The 19,432-nt window shown below is 37.8% G+C and overlaps 1 protein-coding gene across 1 annotated transcript in view; it reads left to right on the forward strand.

Moving 5' to 3' along the window:
- The window catches only part of AQR (aquarius intron-binding spliceosomal factor), a 120,996-nt gene that overhangs the window by 42,962 nt on the left and 58,602 nt on the right, over nucleotides 1-19,432 (forward strand). The window contains exons 15-18 of the mRNA XM_049898977.1: nucleotides 2,409-2,529; nucleotides 8,488-8,629; nucleotides 11,060-11,238; nucleotides 13,925-14,092. Of these exons, the coding sequence (XP_049754934.1) occupies nucleotides 2,409-2,529; nucleotides 8,488-8,629; nucleotides 11,060-11,238; nucleotides 13,925-14,092 (610 nt within the window). The remainder of the gene's footprint in view (nucleotides 1-2,408; nucleotides 2,530-8,487; nucleotides 8,630-11,059; nucleotides 11,239-13,924; nucleotides 14,093-19,432) is intronic.

The raw sequence follows: 19,432 nt of genomic DNA on the forward strand, positions 1-19,432 counted from the left end.
CTGTTCCTGGTGTTAAGGCAGTCACAGACACATACTCTCACAGTACATATAAATTCATGTATATAAATGTTCGTTTTAAAAGTGATTGCTTAAATACAGTGCCTTGACTGTTGAGCCATATCTTTATCATTAGAAGACCTCTGGGATATTTAGAAATAGAGTACGTTATCACTGACTTCATAGTTTAAGAAATCCAAGGGATTTTGCAGTCCTTTTGGAAGATGAGAGGCCTTAACTCCCAAACTAATACTTTTTTGGTATCAGTTTTTTAATTTAATATAGCATTTTATAAAGAAAACCCATTACTAAGGTATACAAGGTTAAAAAGTGGAAGTCTTGTCCTTTTGACTCCAGTTCTATCCCCCATACATAACACTTCCATCCATGTCCTTCCAGATGTCTTTTAAATCATGGTTTTCTTTAATTATAGAAGTTCTGTATTTTTACACAGATAACATGTACCTTCTACATTTGTTTGCCAACTGTGCCCTTCCCCTGTAAGGTATTTCCGTAAGTACTGCTGTGCCTTTTTTTTTTTCTTTACATGTTGTTGTAATAAAAAATTAGCATGGTGTGCTTCCGAAAATACCTAGTAGGAGGATGGTGTGGTTGGCAAAAAAACATAGAAAGTGTGCATTATTTGCGTAAAATCCAGTAATACGTGAGTACTTTTTAAATAATAATATGGAAATGTATAGGCCTAAATTTACATTCTTCTAGAACTTTTTTATATGCATTTACGTGTAAATACACACAATATAGGAATCCAGTTTTGTGTGTATTTTTTAAACATGAATTGGATCATACTTTGTTTAGCAGCTTGCCTTCTTTTCCCGTATAATATTGTATTCTTGGGTTCAGACCATTTGAGTAGTATGTTGTTGTTAGTTGCCATGAGTCGGAATGGAGTAAAAAAGAAAAATGATAGCTTGTTTTAATTGTTTCCTGCTTCTATAAAGTTGATTAGCTTTTTCGTATGTTTCCAAAAAATTGTTTTGTGCCTATGCAAAACATGCAGCGTGCCAGTGTGTGCATGTTTTTCTGACACAGATGGAACCATATTAGGCACGCTGTTTGGTGACTTGTTTTCCAAGCTAATACTTTTAGTACGTGGGGTAAAATGAGCTCCTTCGCTGTAGGAAAGAAGATGGTGTGCTCATTTTGAGGGCAGTGACAGGAAACTATTTGTAGCAGGTCTCTTAAGCCCAGCAACAGGTGTTTGACTACCATTTGCAGAGAAGTCCTTGGGAAGGGTTTGAAAATTAATTCAAGTCAGAAAATTCTTTTCCGTCAATATAGTTACTTGCATGCAGTGTTTGTCTTAGGTCATTATCTTTGCCTTCCTCCTTGCAAATTTTTCATTGTCTCAGAGTACAAGTGCTTTCTAAAAATTCCTTGTGGTGTTTTCTGACAATGTAAAATCTTCTCTCAGAAGATTGGGATTAATAGCAAATCCTTACTATAAAAAGAAATGAGGATTTTTTTCAGGACTTTTGGTAGCGGAAAATAAGGTTAAGTGTAAAGCTGATCCTGTGTCTTTTAAGATGTTGTAGCTAGAATTTCATCCTTAGTTATACCCAAAGAAAATAACTTTAAAAATCTATAGTGCTACATTATCCTTCATTTCAGCCCTTTCCAAGGATTTCCTCAGGGCTTTGGAGTCTTCTGATACCCAAACCGTGATCAAAAATTTGTAATATAAGTATTATTGAGGTGGTAGCACATCATCATCTTGCCTAAAATACTATCTTTACTGAAGAGAATATGATGCTTTTTCCTGAATATATTGTTATTTTAGCAGCTGTTGATTAGGTAACAAACTTATTTTTTGTATTTGAGATAGATTATTATGATATTAACAATGGAAGAGTACATAGAGGTCATTGAGGCCAACACTCTGATTTTACCAAGTAGAAGACTGAGACCAGTAAAGATTGACCCTTCCCAAATTTCATAGCTAGTTAGTAAAGAATGAAAACTATAACCCAGGACTTAGGATTTTAAGCTCTTGGCAAGTACCAAGCGCGTTGACACTATTTTACAGTATTCCCTTTCATTTTCACGAGAAGCCTGAGAGGTAAGTGGTATTTTATCATTTTTCCTGAAAAGGAAACTAAGCTTGGTGAGGTTGAAGGAACTTATCCAGGTTTTCACATAGCTCCTAAATTAGAGGACCTGGGATTTGAACTCAGGTCTATCTGATTCCAAAGCCCCTCACACTTTTCACTCTTTCATTTTTGACTTATGGAGAAAATGGGAAAAGAAAAAAAAACTTTTTCAAATGCTATACTAACTGTGAAAGACATGAAACTTCTTATCCCATACTTTAGGTGAATTTCCCCATAAATTATTTTGACTGGAAAAGGGTGCTTCTCACTTTCTAAACCTGCCTGTTTTCTTTCTTTTAGGTGTCTCGTCATGAACGACGAATTTCTCAGATTCAGCAGCTAAACCAGATGCCTTTGTATCCAACAGAGAAAATTATATGGGATGAAAATATCGTCCCGACCGAATACTATTCTGGGGAAGGTATGGTACAAAAACAGATACACTTTGGATCCAAAATGGTATTTTCTACCTTGTTCACCCACTTATTTCACCAGATTTGGTTCTAAATGACTTTTTCACTCATCCTCATAATTGAATGCATGCTTAGTGCGAAAGTGTATTCGGACACATTTGGAAGGCGTGTTTCAAAAGACATTTCAGGAAACCTTTTGAACAACATCATTATTGGAAGAAATGTGACTATTTTAAAGACATCACATGTATATGTTCTAGTATATTTATTTAAAAGAAAAATTGGTACTTCAGAGTCATCTTGTAACCATAATTCCAGTAAAATTGTTTTGACTTTGCAAGAACTGTGCTAGAGTTCAGGATAGGCAGATGTCGTATCTTTTTACGTTCTTACAGTGGTTAATGCATTGTTTTCTCACTTTTCTAATTCGTTCGAACTGCAAACATTTATGGCCATATACATGTGGCATCTTAACTCTTTGACCTCGTTGTTAGGTGCTGTTGACTCGGTTCTAACTCATAGCAATCCTGTGTACAACAGAACGAAACAGTGCCTTGTCCTGCTCCATCCTCACATTGTTATGTCTGAACCCATTGTTGCAGCCATTGTGTTGAGCCATCCTGTTGAGGGTTTTCTCTTTTTTAATGACCCTCTACCTTACCAAGCATGATGTCCTTCTCCAGGGACTAGTCCCTCCTAAGTACCTGAGACAAAGTCTTGCCATCCCTGATCCCAAGGGGGACTCTGGCAGTACTTCTTCCAAGATAGACTTGTTCGCTCTTCTGGCAGTCCATGGTATCAGTATCCATCACCAACACCATAATTCAGAGGCATCAGTTCTTCTTCAGTCTTTCTTATTCATTTTCCAGCTTTCACATACATATGAGGCGATTGAAAATACCATGACTTGGGTCAGGTGCACCTTAGTCCTCAAAGTGACGTCTTTGCTCTTTAATAATTTAAAGAGGTCTTTTGCAGCAGATTTGCCCAATGCAGTGCATCCTTTGATTTCTTGACTGCTGTTTCCATGGGTGTTGGTTGTGGATCCAAGTAAAATGAAATCCTTGACAACCTCAATCCTTTCTCCGTTTATCATGATGTTACTTATTGGTCCATTTGTGAAGATTTGTGTTTTCTCTGCATTGAGGTGTAATCCATACGGAAGGCTGTGGGTTTGATCTTCATCCGTAAGTGCTTCAAGTCCTCTTCACTTTCAGCAAGCAAGATGGTGTCATCTGCATAACACAGGTTGTTAATGAGGCTTCCTCCAATCCTGATGTTCCGTTCTTCTTCATATAGTCCAGCTTCTCGGATTATTTGCTCAGCATACAGATTGAATAGGTATGGTGAAAGAATACAACCCTGACACATACCTTTCCTCACTTTAAGCCATGCAGTATCCCCGTGTTCTGTTTGAACAACCGTCTCTCGGTCTATGTACAGGTTCCTTGTAAGCACCATTAAGTGTTCTGGAATTCCCATTGTTCACAATGTTATCCATAATTTGTTATGATCCACACAGTCGAATGCCTTTGGATAGTCAATAAAACACAGGTAAACATCTTTCTGGTATTCTCTGCTTTCAGCCAAGATCCACCTGACATCAGCAATGATACCCTTTGTTCCATGTCCTCTTCTGAATCTGGCTTGAATTTCTGGTAGTTCCGTGTTGATGCACTGTTGTGACAATATTTGAATTATTTTCAGCAAAATTTTGCTTGCGTGTGATACTAATGATGTTGTTCGATAATTTCCTCATTCTGTTGGATCACCCTTCTCTGGAATGGGCAGAAATATGAATCTCTTCAGTTGGCTGGCCAGGTAGCTGTCTTCCAAATTTCTTGGCACAGACAAGTGAGCACTTCCAGCTTTGCATCCGTTTGCTGAAACATCTCAATTGATATTCCATCAATTCCTGGAACCTAGTTTTTCACCAATGCCATCAGTACAGCTTGGACTTCTTCCTTCAGTATTATTGGTTCTTGATCATATACTACCTCCTGAAATGGTTGAATGTCAGCCAGTTCTTTTTGGTACAGTGACCCTGTATTCCTTCTATCCTGTTTTGATGCTTCCTGTGTTGTTCAGTGTTTTCCCCCAGGATCCTTCAGTATTGCAACTCGAGGCTTGAATTTTTTCTTCAATTCTTTCAGCTTGAGAAATGCTGAACATGTTCTTCCCTTTTGGTTTTTTAATTCCAGATCTTTGCACATTTCATTATAGTACTTTGCCTCCTTGAGCCACCCTTTGAAATATTCTGTTCAGTTCTTTTACTTCATCATTTCATCCTTTTGCTTTTGCTACTCTACATTCAAGACCAAGCTTCAGAGTCTCTTCCGACATCCATTTCGGTCTTTTCTTTCTTTTCTGTCTTTAATGACCTTTTGCTTTCTTCATGTATGATATCCTTGATGTCATCCCACGACTTGTGATCTTTGGCTATTAGTGTTCACTGCGTCAAATCTGTTCTTGAGATGGTCTCCAAATTCAGGTGGGATATAATCAAGGTCATGTTTTGGCTCTCACAGACTTGTCTTTATTTTCTTCAGCTTCACCTTGAACTTGCATATGAGCAATTGATAGTCTGTTTGCAATCGGCCTCTGACCTTGTTCTGACTGATGATACTGAACTTTTCTATTGTCTCTTTCAGCACATGTAGTCAAGTTGATTCCTGTGTTTTCCATCTGGTGAGGTCCACCTGTTCGTGTTGTTGAAAAAAGGTATTTGCAAGGAAGAAGCCATTGATCTTGCAAAATTTTATTATGTGATCTCTGATGTCATTTGTATCTAGTGATAGTAGTAGGCCATGTTTTCCAACTACCAGTCTTTCTTCTTTGTTTTCAACTTTTGCATTCCAATCACTAGTAATTATGGATGCATCTTGATTGTATGTTTGATGAACTGCAGAAGATGGTAAAAATCCTCATGTTCTTTATCTTTGGCCTTAATGATTGGTTCGTAAATAGGAATAATAGTCATATTAACTGGTCTTCCTTGTAGGCATGTGGATATTACCCTATCACTGACAGCATTGTACTTCAGGATAGATCTTGAAATGTTCTTTTTGACGATGAGTGTGACGCCATTCCTCTTCAATTTGTCATTCCCAGCATAGTAAACCATTGATTGTCTGATTTAAAGTGGCCAGTAGTTTGCTGATGCCTAGGATATCAATCTTCAGGTGTTTCATTTCATTTTTGATGACTTGCAATTTTCCTAGGTTCACACGTCATAAGTTCCAGTTCCAATTATTAATGGATGTTTGCTGCTGTTTCTTCTTGTCTTGAGTCACGTCGTATCAGCAAATGAAGGTCCTGAAAAGTTGACTTCATCCATGTCATTAAGGTTGACTCTACTTTGAGGAGGCAGCTTTTCCCTCATCGTATTTTGAGTGCCATCCAACCTGAGGGGCTCATCTTTCTGCACTGTGTCAGGCAGTGTTCCGCTGCTATTCATAAGGTTTTCACTGGCCTGTTTTTTCAGAAGTAGACTGCTGTATCTTTCTTCCTAGTCTCTTTGAGTAGTTAGTCCCTGACAGACAGAACAGCACTTAAGAGTATTTTGTCTTCTTAATAGTCAAAAAGTACACAAGTCCTTTAAAAAAAAAAAAAAAAGTAAACAGTCTTATGTCTAGTTTTGAGTATTGTCCAGTGGTGCTGATCTGAGTTTACGACATCATTTGCTTAGTGGAAAATACTACCTTTTCTGCACCCCTGTGATTAAGTGGAAAAAGAATACCTCTCAAAATTGAAGGGTCTTTATACCTTTGATGGAATGAAAGCATTTCAGAACAGTGTTGGTTGCCACATGGTGTAACTGTCACATGCAGTTTTATCAGAGACTTGGCTATGTGGCGCCATTGTTTTTTATTAACCATAGGGCTGTGTTTTTGGGCCCAATTTCTATCACTGTAAAGTAGGCAAAGATCAAAGCTAATGCTGCATATTGTGCAAGCTGTTTTCCAGCTTCCAAGGAAAGAAAATAATTGTGAAATTGGGACAGATGTAAAAAATTTAAATAAGAATTGTAAAGAAAGTCTTTGTAAAATCTTTTTCTTTTTTACCTTTTTATAATAAAAAAGATACAGAAAGTCATACAAGATATAGAGCATAATGAATAGGAGAAACCACGAAACCCTTGTAACTACCAGGCCAGCTACCCTGGAACCCCTCCATGTGCCTTGTCCCAGTTGCACAGCCCCCTCCCTCTACCTGAAAGAAAGCATTTGCTGACTTTTGTAACATTTCTTTATAACTTTATTACCTAAGTATGCATCCCTAGATGCCCAAATCAATCCTGCCTATTATTTTTAGAATCCCTGTTACTTTACCGGTACCCCATACCTCTTTCTTTTTGTCCATTGAAGAACCCGGATTGTTTACCTAGAGGTTTCCCATGGTCTAGATTTTTCTGATTGAGTACTCATGGTGTACTACACCTTGTTTCTCTGGTCTTTATTTTTCTTGCTAACTGGCAGCTGAATCTAAAGGCTTGATCAGGCTGAGGTTTTGTGTCTGTGGCAAGAGCATAGGTGGTGGTACATTCTTTCATCAGGAAGCATGTAATGTCTGGTGCTCTCTTTTTGTGGTGTTAGTGGCCATTGATGCTTAATGCTTAGATTTGTTAATTCATCGAGTGTTGCAACTTAGAAGAAAGGTGCTATTTAAGTTAAGCACTATAAAGAATCCATGTTATTCTATTAAGAATATTATTGTTATTAATCTCAATTTTTCTGTTTCATGTAATACCTAATTGTATATGTTGCTCAAGAGAACTGTTTTTTAGTTTTTGCAGCTATCTAAAGAGATCAAATTATTCACTATCTATTAATCTGGTCATTTTGTGATGCATTCCTTTTCTTAGAGCCCTAGTAAATACTTAGTTTTTGAAGTTGGAGAAGAAAGTGATTGTCCTTCGCAAGAATTGTTTCCTTTACTACCAGAATATTTATTTTCTATGGGTGCCTTTGAAACAATGTTTTATTTAGAAGGGCATCCGGAATAATTTCTGGGTTACTTGCGTCTGTGTATTTGAATTAAGCACAATAGTGGTTTCTCTGTGTATTTAGTTGTGCACACATGTATAAGTCCACAGTGAGCCATAGCTGTTACCTTGGATCCTTCAACCTGAAAGCCTAAAAGAATAGTTTACCAATCAGAATTTACCAAGGTCAATTATGTGGAGCTTTTTATACATTTATACATTATACATTTATACATTTAGGTTCATTATTGCTTCTGGCTCTGGTAGGTGGGGATGAGAATAATGAAAATATGATTTCCCAGTAAAACGTGTTTTGAGATTCTGTTTATTTTTTTTATCTTTTTCACATTGCTGCTGACTTCTTGGTCGGTTACTACCCAAGGGAAATAGTGTTAAGTGAGGATAATAGAAAAATATCGTTCATTAATCTAGTCAGAGAAGGGTCAGATAACTCCAGGAATAGCTGGTCTGTAATAACATACAAATGAGACCTGGCCCTTGAAGGGTAGCCAGAAGGGAGGCTCAGAGGACAGCAGTGATCATTGGAGGTCAACTTAGGTAACGTCATCTGCTCAGTCAGTTTTTCCTGATAAATTTTGTCATGGATCTAGTTTATAGTAGCATTAGTTACTTCAGGGTTTGTCAAATATAAATTAGGTGACAAAAGAAGAATTTGTTTTGACTATTAATTTCAGGTATTTTCAAATACTTTTAAGTAGCACTGTTTGTATATGGGTCGCTGATACGCAGATCACGTATATTAATGAAACTCGTCTTTCAGCTCAAACTCTTAATAGACAGCACTTTTTAACTTGGTTCCAATTTTGGGGTGAAAATAAACATGATAATATGTATCAACTATGCTGTGTTTTAGGCCTCATTAAATTAGGTTCTTATCAAATTTGTGGTACCATTTTTTATAAGGAAAACAGATACATGATTAAAAGAATAATTCAAATATGGATGTTATTTTCATTTTCAGGTTGTCTTGCTCTTCCCAAGTTAAATTTGCAGTTTTTGACTCTTCATGACTATCTCCTCAGGAACTTTAATCTCTTCCGCTTAGAATCAACTTACGAAATTAGGCAGGACATCGAAGATAGCGTCAGCAGGATGAAGCCCTGGTTAGTACAATGGTTCTATTCGTAATGAAGAGGGGCAAGCAGTGATTGACATACTTTTGCCAGAAACCTCAGCAGTGTATTTAGAAATAATATACCTGGCATGAAGATGCCCTCCAAAATGGAGATGTTTACCATTTGAGAAATTATTTAATGTGAATTAAAACATAGCAAAAGTGTCAGAATATACAATATGAGTCTGGATCCTTTGGGGATGGGGCTGGGAGACTGGGGATGAGGGAAGAGAGGTCATTATTCTCAGGGAGGGAAGGGAGAAATGTAAAGGGGAGTGGGTCGGACATTAGTAAAAGTGTAAAGAGAGAAGGAAGGGTATGAGTTGGCCCCCAGGCCAGCACAGGGCAAGACAGTTTAAGTCCTGGGAGAAGCTTATGGTAAAGGGGTATCCCACCACCCCAACTGCTCTTGTGACTGTCACCAATAGTCAGCCTCTCTGAAAGAATTGTCAGAAGTGGGGGGTGAGGAGCATTGCTGGACATTGCATGGGGAGGGACATTGGAAAGTCTTCTCTGGCCCTCTTCCCATAGTTTACCTTGAAGAGACTAAATCATCAGAATTTACTTGTGGGGCCAGTTAAGGAGATCTAATTACTTCAGGGACTTTTCTGTTTAAACTCGACTCTCCATGTGCCAGCTGATGTCTGGAATTCCTTTCCCTAATAAAAGCCTTTCATTGTAGTTAGTTGTAGGGACCTGTGCATTACAAGACTTACAAAGGTTAATTTGTTAGACATGGCTGACTTTGGGTAAATGCCCTTCATTCCCAAATTCAGTGTAAGTATGAAATTGATGGAAATAAGTTATTACGTTTAGGAAGTGGCTACAAATGAGTAAAATTTATTCGGTGAAATGATTTTTCATTACATTAGGTTACATCATGGATACATAAACAGTTATACTGCATTCTTTATAAAAAGCTTAACAGTTTTTGAATGTGAACTGATTGAGGTATCTTCCAGGCTTTTCTCGTTACTGATTGCAGAGAGCTACATGGATACAGTGATTATAATCTGTTTTTTTCACTGCTGATTTTTATTTCATACACAGTTCTATTTTTTAATTAATTATTATGTGAAAAGTTATTCTGGGTAAAACTATAAAACACAACATTTAAGGAAAAATATTTTTGACTTAATAATTAGTTGAGTCGCTATGAGTCGGAATTGACTCGACGGCGCTGGGTTTTTTTAATCAGTTGAGTCAGTACACGGGCAAACAGTTGGACATTTGTAAACTACTGGCTGATCATCCCTGTCCACAGTTTTGCTGAAATTACTGTCCGTTGTTTGGACCCTGGGAGAGTGCTGAATCAGAAAACTTCCTTAGAGTGTGTGGTTACCTTGAGTTTATATGCTGAGATTCTGGGCCTAATTTTGGCCATTTTGCAAAGTAGGGATTTATTAACCAGCAATTCAGATATGACTCACTTACATTTCACTTAGTGCCAAACAGAACAAACGTACCAGAGTACTGAGTATGTTATTAAGTGAAGACTTTTTTTCAGTTACAGTGTTTTCAGTAGAATGAAGAAAACGTCACTTTTGGAGTTGGTTCATTCACATACATAATAACTTAAAAAAAAAATTTATTCCTACTTGGCCATCATTGAAAGCTGTTAAAAATGATGAGGTCTAAAAGGGCCAGGATGCCTTATTTTTAACTAGTTTCTGTTTGATGTTATTAATTTCTAGTTTTTTATTGTGACACATAAAGCATTTATGTAGGATATTGGGTTTTTTAATCTTTATAAACATTGCTTTTGGCAGTACTTTCCAATTCTGTAGTGTTGCTGCAGTTTTGCTATGGAGTCTCCAGGTAAACTATTTGATGTAAATAGTAAATCACTAGTTAGACCAATATAAAAGAATGGGTTTTTGGATCATAGTGGGTCTAGTTATTTAACTAGCTGATTCTCCTCCCCTATCCATGACAGCGTCTTTTAAATGACTTAAATATTACACCCTAAAGCAAGGTGTTTGCTCATTTTTTTTTTAATTTTCGCTAGTTCCAAAATGTATTTGAAGCAAATTATAGAAATACACTACAATAAAATAATAAACAGATGAGACTATGTTGATGAAGAGAGAAAAAGGATAAGAACTTAAAATCAAGTTAATAGTACTGCATTCTTTTTTTCTTTAATAAAGTGGCACTTGTGTACAGAGTGTTACCTTTTTTTCTAGGGCAGGGGCGGGGGGAGATATTCCTATTTACCTTCCTTTTCTGGACCATGAACTATGATTTACACTATATATTGAGGCTTACATTAAAAAAAAAAAAAATTTGGAAATCCAGGTTACTAATGCTAGGGCTTAAATACTAGCTAAATATGTACCCTTATTTACTAGTCTTACTTGTCCAAAGTTGGGGGAAAGTTGTGATTTGTTTGATAATCATCCACCTCTTTGTTTTCCAGGCAATCTGAGTATGGTGGTGTGGTGTTTGGGGGTTGGGCACGAATGGCCCAGCCCATCGTGGCTTTCACGGTAGTCGAGGTTGCCAAACCCAACATAGGTGAAAACTGGCCAACCCGGGTTCGTGCTGACGTTACCATCAATCTGAATGTCAGAGATCACATCAAAGATGAATGGGAAGGTAATTTTGTATTTCAAGAATGAAGTTACCTTTTGCCCTCTTTTAAATAGGCTTTCACTTAGAGCATCAAGCAAAGCATTTTTACTCAATGTTTTATCCTTTTATTAAGTTTTATCTGTAAAATTTGACTTAAAAATGTCATTTGTCTTTCTGATTGTTATTACTAAAAGTACCAAGGATCATGCAAGAATAATTAAATACCTTAGCATGAAATATCATGCAAGTCAAAGTGTTTTGAAAATTACAGCTTACAAAAGGGATACTGTTTTAAGTCTTAAATTTAGTAAATATTTATGAATTTGTAAGATCAATATAAGAAGGATAAAAACATTAGTGTTCCCCAAAGAAAGGGGAAAAACAACACATATAATGTGCACATGCCAGGCAAGTAAGGAAAATTGTTATTTTTCAAGAGATAAAAACAGCCAAAGTGAAAAAAACAGGAATATATATAATATGTGGTGAATAAAGATGCAAAAATTAAAGTTAGGCAATCTGAAAAGGAATTTGAGGGGGGAGAAGTTCTAGTAAAACAACTCAGAAAGAAATAATAGCAGTTTCTTTGCACCAAAGAAGGAAGTTAAAGACTCAATAAAATCAGATGTATTCAAGAATAAATAATAATTGCAGAGATACTCTTTCTTTACTAGGCAAAATTTAATGGAGGGGAGGTCTATATCAAAATTTTATTTAGAAGCGGTTCAGTTCAAAGTTACTATGTCAAGTGGACTCAGTAGTAATATAGGTAACACGTGTCAGAAATGGCACATGAACTGGTTTTTAATTAGCATTTTAATGTTTTTCTCCCAGCTGTCTGCGAGAGCTCTCGCTTGCTGCCTCATTGTGAGAAACAGTAGCTGGTAGGTTTTATGTCCTCCTACCTTCTTGGCATTCCAGAAGGAAAGGGATAGGCTCTTAATGGATCAGCTTTCAAAAATCATTGCTCCTGGTATAGCTGTTTATAACCGTAGGCACCAAATGATATATTTATCAAAGAATTCTGAAGGAATCCAGCAACAAAACTGGCCACATGTTTAACAAATGGCCATTGTAGGGGGTATAGTTTGGGACAGATTGTCATTGTGGCCCTTGTATCCTTTAAAAAAGTTCCAGTCTGGCATATTACACATCTAGAATAATGCATACCTTTATTACAATTACTGAAGCTCAAGAAAGGCATTAAGGAGCTGGAGAAGGTCTTGTATTTATTATCCCTTGAAGCTTAAGGAGGTATTAAAATAACATTGTTTTACACAGTGGGTAATAAACTTCGGTAATTTATTGGCTATCCCCAGAGGTAGTACTGGTTGGAAATAAAATTAAAATCAAAACAAAAGACCCTTTATAGGAATTTCGAGACAACAGGGAACAAAAGAATGTTTCTTGGGAACCCCTCCATCATAACTTTGGAGGCTGCTATCAGAAAGCCATCAGCTTTTGTTTGTTTTTTTCTTTTCTTTTAAACATAGGCCTCTGGCAGAATGAGAAGGAGGATGGATAGATTTTGATGGACAAGAGAAGGGAACAAGAGGGTATTGTGGGACAACTGATTGTTATGGAGCATAGTGGAAAGAAAGATGTTTTCTGGGAAGCCAGCATGAAAGTCTAGGCCTTGTATTGATTGCAGATGGAGTAACTGAAAATGGATGGCCAAAAAAATGAGAGAGGGGCTCTGTAAACAGTAATGAATATTGTCTTATAAAAGATTTTAAAGTAAATATTATGAAACATTCTTCTTGTCCCTTTGAGAAGCGATGAAGCTCAACCTCTTGTCCTCTCCGTTACTCCCATTTAAGAATTAAACAGAAATCAAAATGCTGGGTTCTGCTCCAAAAGGTGCAGCTAGGACAGGTGAGCATAGATGGTTGAAAGGGAAGTAGATGAGCTCATTATAATACAGATCTTTTTAATATAGATTAAGATATGACAGTAAAATGGTCTACTTTAGGAGAGGATAGTCAGCCATCCCTCACTGATGCCAAAGATTAGAGGATGAGAGTTTGCTAACGAAAGACTGGGAAGTGTCTACATTGGTTGGGACTAAATGGCTTCTCAGGGCCACATCTTTGGCTGTAATAATTTGTGCAGATCAGAAACCATGCAAGCAGTACGACTCAGATAGAGCCATTCTCATTGGTTCTTATGCTGCTTTGCATAGAATTTGTTGGGAAGTGAACAATAAAGGCAATATTAGGAATCATAGTTATTTCTAGCTTTACCCACACTTGATGCTTGTTCCAAACTAGAACCAACTGTAATGACCCACATACATTACTGATTTGATTTAGTTCTACATCTAGTTACTGAGGTATGATTGTTTCGAAATATGTTTGTATCATACAGTGGCCAACAAAAAAATGGGTCAGACAGGCGAAGGTAAGTGGTGGAACCTCACATGCTGTGAAGTCTAATTCTCTGTCCTCTGTCTTCCTGCCTCTATAGTTTTAATAAAGTTTGGAAACCAGTTAAGTACATTGTTTGGTCTAATGGCTTAGGAGCTGTGGACTTTGGCAAAAGATTATAGGAAAACCCATAAATGTGTTACAATGCAAATATAATTATTGATCACCTCTGATGTTTTAAATGTTTATTTATCTCTTGCAAAGGTAAGAGGATGAGAATTTGGTGACAAAAGACTGAAAAAAATGAAATTCTAATCAGTGAAAATATATTTATGTTTTACTAGGTCTTCGTAAGCATGATGTATGCTTTTTAATTACTGTACGCCCCACAAAACCTTATGGCACTAAGTTTGACCGGAGGAGACCTTTTATTGAGCAGGTTGGCCTGGTTTATGTCAGAGGCTGTGAAATCCAGGGCATGCTGGATGATAAAGGACGTGTCATTGAAGATGGTATGGTGATTTATGTTTCTGAAAGAATATGTTTTCAGGAAGATAAATTTATTTGCTTTTTTCCTTTAATTTTCATAGGTACTATTTTTAGTTGACCTGTATACTAAATAGTTACAAAAGATGATGTATAAAATATATGTGGGGTACCTACTGCCCAGTGTTAGAAATAGGTAATATGGTGTCAAACTTCTGTGTTAGATAACTGAAAGGACAAAGTCTTTTGAAATCACGTTTATTCAAAACTTTTCATTTATAATACTTAATAATACTGCTTTTAAGATAATCTCTTTTAAGATAATCTTCTTACAATTATTCAGGCTTTTTTGTACTTAATTTTTCCTTAAGTTTTTCTATTTGCCTAATTTTTTCTTAAGTTTTACTGATTTGATTTATTTATAACAGTGGTTCTCAAATGGGAACAGTACTTTCCTGTCTTTGGAAATGGATGATGTATTTAGATTGTCAGATGACTGGGGTGGGGGTTAGGAGTGGTGAGTTCTTCGATTTGGTGGATAGGGGCCAAGGATGCTAAACATCCTGTGATATACAGAACAGTATTATAGAGGGAATTGTCCTGCCCAAGGTGCCAGCATTGCCCATGTAGAAACTCTGCCTTAACAAGTTTTTAGCCAGCTCTTTGATTTTTTACGCATAATTATTGCTAATCGTCCATTTGAAATTCTTTCTTATGTTGCCCAGACTTTCTTTGTAATACTTCTTTTTAAATTATGACTATCCATATTCAGTGATAATTTATAATTTAGTCACTAAACTCCTCTGGAAACTTTTTTTAACTTGTTCTTTAGACGAAGATTTACAGAGCAAATAGTTTCTCATTAAATGATACACATATAGTTTTGTGACATGGTCGCCAACCCCTCGATGTGTCAGCACTCTCCCTTTCTCGAGCTTGGGTTCCCCCTTCCCATTCATCCAGCTTTCCTGCCCCCTCCTGCCTTCTCGTCCTTGCCCCTGGGCTGGTGTGCCTGTTTAGTCTTGTGCACATGGTTGAGCTATGTGTATTATTGTTTGTTTTATGGGCCTGTCTAATCTTTGGCTGAAGGGTGAACCTCAGGAGCCACTTCAGTACTGAGTTAAAAGGGTGTTGGGGGCCATACTCTCAGAGTTTCTCCAGTCTCTGTCAGACCAGTAAGTGTGGCTTGAATTTTGTTCTACATTTTTCTCCAGCTTTGTCCGGCACCTTCTATTGTGATCCCTGTCAGAGCAGTCGGTGGTGGTAGCAGGGCACCATCTAGTTGTGCTGGACTCAGTCTGGTGGAGGCTGTGGTAGTTGTGGTCCATTAGTCCTTTGGACTAATCTTTCCCTTGTGTCTTTGATTTTCATCATTCTCCCTTGGTCCAGACAGGGTAACACCAGTGGAGTATCTGAGATAGCTGCTACAGACCTTTAAGATTTCAGACACTACACATCAAAGTAGAATGTAGAACATTTCCTTTATAAACTGTGTTATGCCAATTGAGCTACATGTGCCTTGAGACCATGGTCCCCACCGCTCAGCCCAGTAGTTCATTCCCTCAGGGAGTTTGAATGCGTCTGTAAAGCTTCTATGGTCAAGTTGTACGGGCTTCCCCAGTATTGTGTACTGTCTTACCCTTCACCAAAGTTACTACTTCTCTATTGTCTAGTTAGTGTTTTTCCCTTCCTCCCCCGCTCCCTAGTAACCATCAAAGATCGTTTCTTTCTCTGTGTAGACCTTTTCATGAGTTTTTATAGTAGTGGTCTCTCATAGCATTCTTCCTTTTGTGGTTGACTTATTTCATTCAGCGTAATGCCCTCCACATTCATCCATGTTGTGAGATGTTTTGCAGACTCATCGTTGCTCTTTATCATTGCGTAGTATTCCAGTGTGTGTATGTACCATAGTTTGTTTACCCATTCTTCTGTTGGTGGGCACTTAGGTTGTTTCTGTCTTTTTGCTGTTGTGAATAATGCTGCAGTGCACGTGGGTGTGCATTTGTCTATTCCTGTGGTGGCCCTTATTTCCCTAGGATGTATTCCTAGGAGTGGGATTGCTGGATCTTCCTCTCAAAACTTTAATCAGCTCCTAGTACCTATGATTTCGAAAGTGTACCATTGCTAAGCTGTTAATGATTAGGCTACCCTTATCACTAGAATAAAATAGGAAAAGGAAAAGCAGGATAGGTGGAATAAGCATAAGGCTACATAATGGAAGCACAGTTGAAGGCCTAAGACAAAAAGCTAGGAAGGCACAGGGACAAGTTAAAACACAGGTATTTATTTAATCAGAAACTATTCATTGAGTACTTACTGTATGTAGGAATTATGAGTGACTGACAGGAATAAAGATCTTTGACTCCTGAGAACTGCTATTATTGAGGGCGTGTCCAAGTAATTACTGTTCAAGGCAGTCATAAGTATTACATGGTTTTGGCGCTCCTTGGAAACTCTGTACAGCAGTTCTACTCTGTCCAGTAGGGTCGCTATGAGTCGGAATCGACTCGAGCGCAGTGGGTTGGTGGGTTAAAGGGAAGAAATAGTAAGAATTTAGAGAAAAGAGAAGATACTTCCAGCTTCTTGGAATTTGAAATGAATGAAGAAAGAGGGCATTCCAGTGATCGGGAAGTGATTGAGTTAAATCTGGACAGTTTTCTCATAATTTCTAGAAAAGGAGTACTATTAACTTTCTTTGATATTTGGAAGGTACTTCTTATTTCATTTAACATACTTTTTTTTTTTTATTAACTTTTATTAAGCTTCAAGTGAACGTTTACAAATCCAATCAGTCTGTCACATATAAGTTTACATACATCTTACTCCGTACTCCCACCTGCTCTTCCCCTATTGAGTCAGCCCTTTCAGTCTCTCCTTTCGTGACAATTTTGCCAGCTTCCCTCTCTCTCTATCCTCCCATCCTCCCTCCAGACAAGAGCTGCCAACACACTCTCAAGTGTCCACCTGATATAATTAGCTCACTCTTCATCAGCATCTCTCTCCCACCCGCCGACCAGTCCCTTTCATGTCTGATGAGTTGTCTTCGGGGATGGTTCCTGTCCTGTGCTGACAGAAGGTCTGCGGAGCATGGCCGCCGGGATTCCTCTGGTCTCAGTCGGACCATTAAGTTTGGTCTTTTCATGAGAATTTGGGGTCTGCATCCCACTGATCTGCTCCCTCAGGAGTTCTCTGTTGTGCTCCCTGTCAGGGCAGTCATCGATTGTGGCTGGGCACCAACTAGTTCTTCTGGTCTCAGGATGATGTAGGTCTCTGGTTCATGTGGCCCTTTCTGTCTCTTGGGCTCCTAGTTGTCGTGTGACCTTGGTGTTCTTCATTTTCCTTTGCTTCAGGTGGGTTGAGACCAATTGATGCATCTTAGATGGCCGCTTGTTAGCATTTAAGACTCCAGACGCCACATTTCAAAGTGGGATGCAGAATGTTTTCATAATAGAATTATTTTGCCAATTGACTTAGAAGTCCCCTCAAACCATGTTCCCCAGGCCCCTGCCCCTGCTCCGCTGACCTTTCAAGCATTCATTTTATCCCAATTGAGCTGACCTTCCATGCATTGAGTGTTGTCTTTCCCTTCACCCAAAGCAGTTCTTATCTACTGATTAATCAATAAAAAACCCTCTCCCTCCTTCCCTCCCTCCCCCCTTCGTGACCACAAAAGTATGTGTTCTTCTCAGTTTTTACTGTTTCTCAAGATCTTATAATAGTGGTCTTATACAATATTTGTCCTTTTGCCTCTGACTAATTTCCCTCGCCTTCCAGGTTCCTCCATGTTATGAAATGTTTCACAGATTCGTCACTGTTCTTTATCGATGCGTAGTATTCCATTGTGTGAATATACCACAATTTATTTACCCGTTCATCCGTTGATGGACACCTTGGTTGCTTCCAGCTTTTTGCTATTGTAAACAGAGCTGCAGTAAACATGGGTGTGCATATATCTGTTTGAGTGAAGGCTCTTGTATCTCTAGGGTATATTCCGAGGAGTGGGATTTCTGGGTTGTATGGTAGTTCTATTTCTAACTGTTTAAGATAACGCCAGATGGATTTCCAAAGTGGTTGTACCATTTTACATTCCCACCAGCAGTGTATGAGAGTTCCAATCTCTCCGCAGCCTCTCCAACATTTATTATTTTGTGTTTTTTGGATTAATGCCAGCCTTGTTGGTGTGAGATGGAATCTCATCATAGTTTTAATTTGCATTTCTCTAATGGCTAATGATTGAGAGCATTTTCTCATGTATCTGTTGGCTGCCTGAATATCTTCTTTAGTGAAATCTATGTTCATATCCTTTGCCCACTTCTTGATTGGGTTGTTTGTCTTTTTGTGGTTGAGTTTTGACAGAATCATGTAGATTTTAGAGATCAGGCGCTGGTCTGAGATGTCATAGGTGAAAATTCTTTCCCAGTCTGTAGGTGGTCTTTTTACTCTTTTGGTGAAGTCTTTAGATGAGCATAGGTGTTTGATTTTTAGGAGCTTCCAGTTATCTGGTTTCTCTTCATCATTTTTGGTAATGTTTTGTATTCTGTTTATGCCTTGTATTAGGGCTCCTAGGGTTGTCCCAATTTTTTCTTCCATGATCTTTATCGTTTTAGTCTTTATGTTTAGGTCTTTGATCCACTTGGAGTTAGTTTTTGTGCATGGTGTGAGATATGGGTCCTGTTTCATTCTTTTGCAAATGGATATCCAGTTATGCCAGCACCATTTGTTAAAAAGACTATCTTTTCCCAATTAACTGACACTGGTCCTTTGTCAAATATCAGCTGCTCATACGTGGATGGATTTATATCTGGGTTCTCAATTCTGTTCCATTGGTCTATGTGCCTGTTGTTGTACCAGTACCAGGCTGTTTTGACTACTGTGGCTGTGTAATAGGTTCTGAAATCAGGTAGAGTGAGGTCTCCCACTTTCTTCTTCTTTTTCAGTAATGCTTTGCTTATCCGGGGCTTCTTTCCCTTCCATATGAAATTGGTGATTTGTTTCTCTATCCCCTTAAACTATGACATTGGAATTTGGATTGGAAGTGCGTTATATGTATAGATGGCTTTTGGTAGAATAGACATTTTTACTATGTTAAGTCTTCCTATCCATGAGCAAGGTATGTTTTTCCACTTAAGTATGTCCTTTTGAATTTCTTGTAGTAGAGCTTTGTAGTTTTCTTTGTATAGGTCTTTTACATCCTTGGTAAGATTTATTCCTAAGTATTTTATCTTCTTGGGGGCTACTGTGAATGGTATTGATTTGGTTATTTCCTCTTCGGTGTTCTTTTTGTTGATATAGAGGAATCCAAGTAATTTTTGTATGTTTATCTTGTGACCTGAGATTCTGCCGAACTCTTTTATTAGTTTCAGTAG

This window comes from Elephas maximus, chromosome 10 (genome assembly GCF_024166365.1).
Source record: "Elephas maximus indicus isolate mEleMax1 chromosome 10, mEleMax1 primary haplotype, whole genome shotgun sequence".
Lineage (NCBI taxonomy): Eukaryota > Metazoa > Chordata > Mammalia > Proboscidea > Elephantidae > Elephas > Elephas maximus.